The 6,497-nt window shown below is 53.0% G+C and overlaps 1 protein-coding gene across 1 annotated transcript; it reads left to right on the top strand.

The window, feature by feature from the left end:
* The first annotated feature begins 487 nt into the window (after positions 1–487).
* On the top strand, positions 488–4,859 carry LOC138742089 (microtubule-associated protein P320-like). The gene is made up of 5 exons (XM_069896280.1): positions 488–552; positions 2,606–2,831; positions 3,197–3,429; positions 3,972–4,197; positions 4,563–4,859. The coding sequence occupies exons 1-5, from the start codon at positions 488–490 to the stop codon at positions 4,857–4,859; spliced, it is 1,047 nt and encodes a 348-aa protein (XP_069752381.1).
* Positions 4,860–6,497: the final 1,638 nt, after the last annotated feature.

Here is a 6,497-nt window from a genome sequence, read left to right as displayed (position 1 = left end):
GGTGTCTGTTCTAATCCCATGCCTAATGTCTGTACCGTATTCACATTGTACAAGTCTTCTCAAGAGTAATGAGTCGTGTGAGTTTGTCATATACATGAGTACAATGTACAGATGAACCAAAATTCTTTCTTACTCATAATACGTACTGCCAGGTACATAAAATAAACCAACTACAATGGTCTATATTGTGTTATCACAATACGCCAAGACCGAGAAAGAGATAATAAACATAAAAGGATAGGTAAATATTCACAGTTTCAGTAGGTGCAAGAAAAGAACTGACATTTCATTTATGCAAACAAATCATTTGATGGTTCGATTTATGATTATAGTAAGAGCAGTACGAGGAAGTTCAAGTGCCTAATAACTGTAACCATAGTGCATGGGTCCTGATGGATGTTCTACATGGTCCGTTGTCTGAATAAGCAACACGGTGCCTGGGTTGTAACTGTGTAGTCTCCTTTCAGCATAGACATGCACAGAGTAGATGCACAGCAGTGCAGGTACAGATCAGGCGAGGGACAGTGTAGATTCACAGCAGTACAGGTACAGGTAAGGTGTGGGACAGTGTAGATCCACAGCAGTACAGGTGCAGGTCAGGCGTGGGACAGTGTAGATCCACAGCAGTACAGGTGCAGGTCAGGCGTGGGACAGTGCAGATCCACAGCAGTGCAGCTGCAGGTCAGGCGTGGGACAGTGTAGATCCACAGCAGTACAGGTGCAGGTCAGGCATGGGACAGTGTAGATCCACAGCAGTACAGGTGCAGGTCAGGCGTGGGACAGTGTAGATCCACAGAAGTACAGGTGCAGGACAGGTGTAGGACAGTGTAGATCCAGAGCAGTACAGGAACAGGTCAGGTGTTGGAAAGTGTAGATCCACAGCAGTACAGGTGAAGGTCAGGTGTGGGAAAGTGTAGATGCACAGCAATACAGTTGCAGGTCAGGTGTGGGACAGTGTAGATACACAGCAATACAAGTGCAGTTCAGGTGTGGGACAGTGGAGATCCACAGCAGTACAGGTGCAGGACAGGCATAGGACAGTGCAGATCCACAGCAGTACAGGTACAGGTCAGGTGTGGGACAGTGTAGATGCACAGCAGTACAGGTACAGGTCAGGCATGGGACAGTGTAGATCCACAGCAGTACAGGTGCAGGTCAGGTGTGGGACAGTGTAGATGCACAGCAGTACAGGTGCAGGTCAGGCGTGGGACAGTGTAGATCCACAGCAGTACAGGTGCAGGTCAGGCGTGGGACAGTGTAGATCCACAGCAGTACAGGTGCAGGTCAGGCGTGGGACAGTGTGGCTCCACAGAAGTACAGGTGCAGGTCAGGCGTGGGACAGTGTAGATCCACAGCAGTACAGGTGCAGGTCAGGCGTGGGACAGTGTAGATCCACAGAAGTACAGGTGCAGGTCAGGCGTGGGACAGTGTAGATCCACAGCAGTACAGGTGCAGGTCAGGCGTGGGACAGTGTAGATACACAGCAGTACAGGCACAGGTCAGGCGTAGGACAGTGTGGATCCACAGCAGTATAGGTGCAGGTCAGGCGTGGGACAGTGTAGATTCACAGCAGTACAGGTGCAGGTCAGGCGTGGGACAGTGTAGATACACAGCAGTACAGGCATAAGTCAGGCGTAGGAGAGTGTAGATCCACAGCAGTACAGGTACAGGTCAGGTGTGGGACAATGTAGATACACAGCAGTACAGGCACAGGTCAGGCATGGGACAGTGTAGATCCACAGCAGTACAGGTGCAGGTCAGGCGTGGGACAGTGTAGATCCACAGCAGTACAGGTACAGGTCAGGCGTAGGACAGTGTAGATCCACAGCAGTACAGGTACAGGTCAGGTGTGGGACAGTGTAGATGCACAGCAGTACAGGTACAGGTCAGGCATGGGACAGTGTAGATCCACAGCAGTACAGGTGCAGGTCAGGTGTGGGACAGTGTAGATGCACAGCAGTACAGGTGCAGGTCAGGCGTGGGACAGTGTAGATCCACAGCAGTACAGGTGCAGGTCAGGCGTGGGACAGTGCAGATCCACAGCAGTGCAGGTGCTGGTCAGGCGTGGGACAGTGTAGATCCACAGCAGTACAGGTGCAGGTCAGGCATGGGACAGTGTAGATCCACAGCAGTACAGGTGCAGGTCAGGCGTGGGACAGTGTAGATCCGCAGCAGTACAAGTGCAGGTCAGGTGTGGGACAGTGTAGATACACAGCAGTACAGGCACAGGTCAGGTGTGGGACAGTGGAGGTCCACAGCAATACAGGTGCAGTTCAGGTGTGGGACAGTGGAGATCCACAGCAGTACAGGTGCAGGACAGGCGTAGGACAGTGTAGATCCACAGCAGTACAGGTACAGGTCAGGTGTGGGACAGTGTAGATGCACAGCAGTACAGATACAGGTCAGGCATGGGACAGTGTAGATCCACAGAAGTACAGGTGCAGGTCAGGCGTGGGAGAGTGTAGATACACAGCAGTACAGGCACAGGTCAGGTGTGGGACAGTTGAGGTCCACAGCAGTACAGGCAAAGGTCAGGTGTGGGACAGTGTAGATGCACAGCAGTACAGGTGCAGGTCAGGCGTAGGACAGTGTAGATCCACAGCAGTACAGGTGCAGGTCAGGCGTGGGACAGTGTAGATCCACAGCAGTACAGGTGCAGATCAGGCGTGGGACAGCCAAGATCTACAGAGGTACATGTGCAGGTCTGCTGTGGGACAGTGGATATCCACAGCAGTACAGGTACAGGTCAGGCGTGGGACAGTGAGGATCCACAGCAGTACAGGTGCATATCAGGCGTGGGACACTCTAGATCCACAGAGGTACAAGTGCAGGTCAGGTGTGGGACAGTGTAGATGCACAGCTGTACAGGTGCAGGTCAGGCGTGGGACAGTGAGGATCCACAGCAGTACAGGTGCAGGTCAGGCGTGGGACAGTGTAGATCAACAGCAGTACAGGTGCAGATCAGGCGTGGGACAGTTTAGATCCACAGAGGTACAGGTGCAGGTCAGGTGTGGGACAGTGGAGATCCACAGCAGTGCAGGCATTGTTCAGGTGTGGGACAGTGCAGATAAACAGCAGTACAGGCACAGGTCAGGTGTGGTACAGTGTAGATCCACAGCAGTACAAGCACAGGTCAGGTGTGGGACAGTGAAGATGAACAGCAGTAAAGGTGCAGGTCAGGTGTGGGACAGTGTAGATCAACAGCAGTACAGGTGCAGATCAGGTGTGGGACCGTGTAGATACACTGCAGTACAGGCACAGGTCAGGTGTGGGACAGTATAGATACAGCAGTACAGGCACAGGTCAGGTGTGGGACAGTGTATATACAGCAGTACAGGTGCAGGTCAGGTGTGGGACAGTGGAGATCCACAACAATACAAGCACAGGTCAGGTGTGGGACAGTGAAGATGAACAGCAGTACAGGTGCAGGTCAGGTGTGGGACAGTGTAGATACACAGCAGTACAGGCACAGGTCAGGTTTGGGACCGTGTAGATACACTGCAGTACAGGCACAGGTCAGGTGTGGGACAGTATAGATACAGCAGTACAGGCACAGGTCACGTGTGGGACAGTGTATATACAGCAGTACAGGCACAGGTCAGGTGTGGTACAGTGTAGATCCACAGCAGTACAAGCACAGGTCAGGTGTGGGACAGTAAAGATGAACAGCAGTACAGGTGCAGGTCAGGTGTGGTACAGTGTATATACAGCAGTACAGGTGCAGGTCAGGTGTGGGACAGTGGAGATCCACAGCAGTACAGATGCAGGTCAGGCATGGGACAGTGTAGATCCACAGAAGTACAGGTGCAGGTCAGGCGTGGGAGAGTGTAGATACACAGCAGTACAGGCACAGGTCAGGTGTGGGACAGTTGAGGTCCACAGCAGTACAGGCAAAGGTCAGGTGTGGGACAGTGTAGATGCACAGCAGTACAGGTGCAGGTCAGGCGTAGGACAGTGTAGATCCACAGCAGTACAGGTGCAGGTCAGGCGTGGGACAGTGAAGATCCACAGCAGTACAGGTGCAGATCAGGCGTGGGACAGCCAAGATCCACAGAGGTACAGGTGCAGGTCTGCTGTGGGACAGTGGATATCCACAGCAGTACAGGTACAGGTCAGGCGTGGGACAGTGAGGATCCACAGCAGTACAGGTGCATATCAGGCGTGGGACACTCTAGATCCACAGAGGTACAAGTGCAGGTCAGGTGTGGGACAGTGTAGATGCACAGCTGTACAGGTGCAGGTCAGGCGTGGGACAGTGAGGATCCACAGCAGTACAGGTGCAGGTCAGGCGTGGGACAGTGTAGATCAACAGCAGTACAGGTGCAGATCAGGCGTGGGACAGTTTAGATCCACAGAGGTACAGGTGCAGGTCAGGTGTGGGACAGTGGAGATCCACAGCAGTGCAGGCATTGTTCAGGTGTGGGACAGTGCAGATAAACAGCAGTACAGGCACAGGTCAGGTGTGGTACAGTGTAGATCCACAGCAGTACAAGCACAGGTCAGGTGTGGGACAGTGAAGATGAACAGCAGTAAAGGTGCAGGTCAGGTGTGGGACAGTGTAGATCAACAGCAGTACAGGTGCAGATCAGGTGTGGGACCGTGTAGATACACTGCAGTACAGGCACAGGTCAGGTGTGGGACAGTATAGATACAGCAGTACAGGCACAGGTCAGGTGTGGGACAGTGTATATACAGCAGTACAGGTGCAGGTCAGGTGTGGGACAGTGGAGATCCACAACAATACAAGCACAGGTCAGGTGTGGGACAGTGAAGATGAACAGCAGTACAGGTGCAGGTCAGGTGTGGGACAGTGTAGATACACAGCAGTACAGGCACAGGTCAGGTTTGGGACCGTGTAGATACACTGCAGTACAGGCACAGGTCAGGTGTGGGACAGTATAGATACAGCAGTACAGGCACAGGTCACGTGTGGGACAGTGTATATACAGCAGTACAGGCACAGGTCAGGTGTGGTACAGTGTAGATCCACAGCAGTACAAGCACAGGTCAGGTGTGGGACAGTAAAGATGAACAGCAGTACAGGTGCAGGTCAGGTGTGGTACAGTGTATATACAGCAGTACAGGTGCAGGTCAGGTGTGGGACAGTGGAGATCCACAGCAGTACAGATGCAGGTCAGGTGTAGGACAGTGTAGACACAGAACAGTACAAGCACAGAGCAGGCATGGGACAGTGTAGATACACAGCAGTACAGGCACAGGTCAGGCGTGGGAGAGTGTAGATACACAGCAGTACAGGCACAGGTCAGGCGTGGGACAGTGCGGATACACAGCAGTACAGGCACAGGTTTGGTGTGGGACAGTGAGAATACAGCAGTTCAGGCACAGGTCAGGTATGGGACAGTGTAGATACAGCAGTACAGGCACAGTTCAGGCGTGTGACAGTGTAGTTCCACAGCAGTACAAGCACAGGTCTGGTGTGGGACAGTGTAGATGCACAGCAGTACAGGTGCAGGTCAGGTGTGCGACAGTGGTGATACACAGCAGTAGAGATACAGGTCAGGTGTGGGGCAGTGTAGATACACAGCAGTACAAGCACAGAGCAGGCGTGGGACAGTGTAGATACACAGCAGTACAGGTACAGGTCAGGCGTGGGACAGTGTCGATACAGCAGTACAGGCACAGGTCAGGTGTGGTAAGTGTAGATACAGCAGAACAGTCGCAGGTCAGGTGTGGGACAGTGTAGATCTACTGCAGTACAGGTGCCGGTCAGGCGTGGGACAGTGTAGATACACAGCAGTCCTGGCACAGGTCATGCTTGGGACAGTGGAGATCCACAGCAGTGCAGGTGCAGGTCAGGTGTGGGACAGTGTAGATCCACAGCAGTACAGGCACAGGTCAGGTGTGGGACAGTGTAGATACACAGCAGTACAGGCACAGGTTAGGCGTAGGACAGTGTAGATCCACAGCAGTACAGGTACAGGTCAGGTGTGGGACAGTGTAGATACACAGCAGTACAGGCACAGGTCAGGTTTGGGACAGTGTAGATACACAGCAGTACAGGCACAGGTCAGGCGTGGTGAAGTGGAGATCCACAGCAGTACAGGTGCAGGTCAAGCGTGGGTCAATGTAGATCCACAGCCGTACAGGCACAGGTCAGGTGTGGGATAGAGGAGATCCACAGCAGTACAAGTACAGGTCAGGTGTGGGTCAGTGTAGATACACAACAGTAGAGGCACAAGTCATGTGTTGGACACTGTAGATACACAGCAGTACAGGCACAGGTCAGGGGTATGACAGTGTGGATCCACAGCAGTACAGGTACAGGTCAGGTGTTGGACAGTGGTGATCCTCAGCAGCACAGGTGCAGGTCAGGCGTGGGACAGTGTAGATACACAGTACTACAAGCACAGAGCAGGCATGGGACAGTGTAGATACACAGCAGTACAGGCACTGGTCAGGTGATGGAGAGTTTAGATACACAGCAGTACAGGCACAGGTCAGGCATGGGACAGTGAGGATACACAGCAGTACAGGCA

Source organism: Narcine bancroftii, chromosome 8 (assembly GCF_036971445.1).
Source record: "Narcine bancroftii isolate sNarBan1 chromosome 8, sNarBan1.hap1, whole genome shotgun sequence".
Classification (NCBI taxonomy): domain Eukaryota; kingdom Metazoa; phylum Chordata; class Chondrichthyes; order Torpediniformes; family Narcinidae; genus Narcine; species Narcine bancroftii.
The sequence above is the reverse complement of the archived record's forward strand: the minus strand, read 5'-3'. Positions and strand labels throughout refer to the sequence as shown.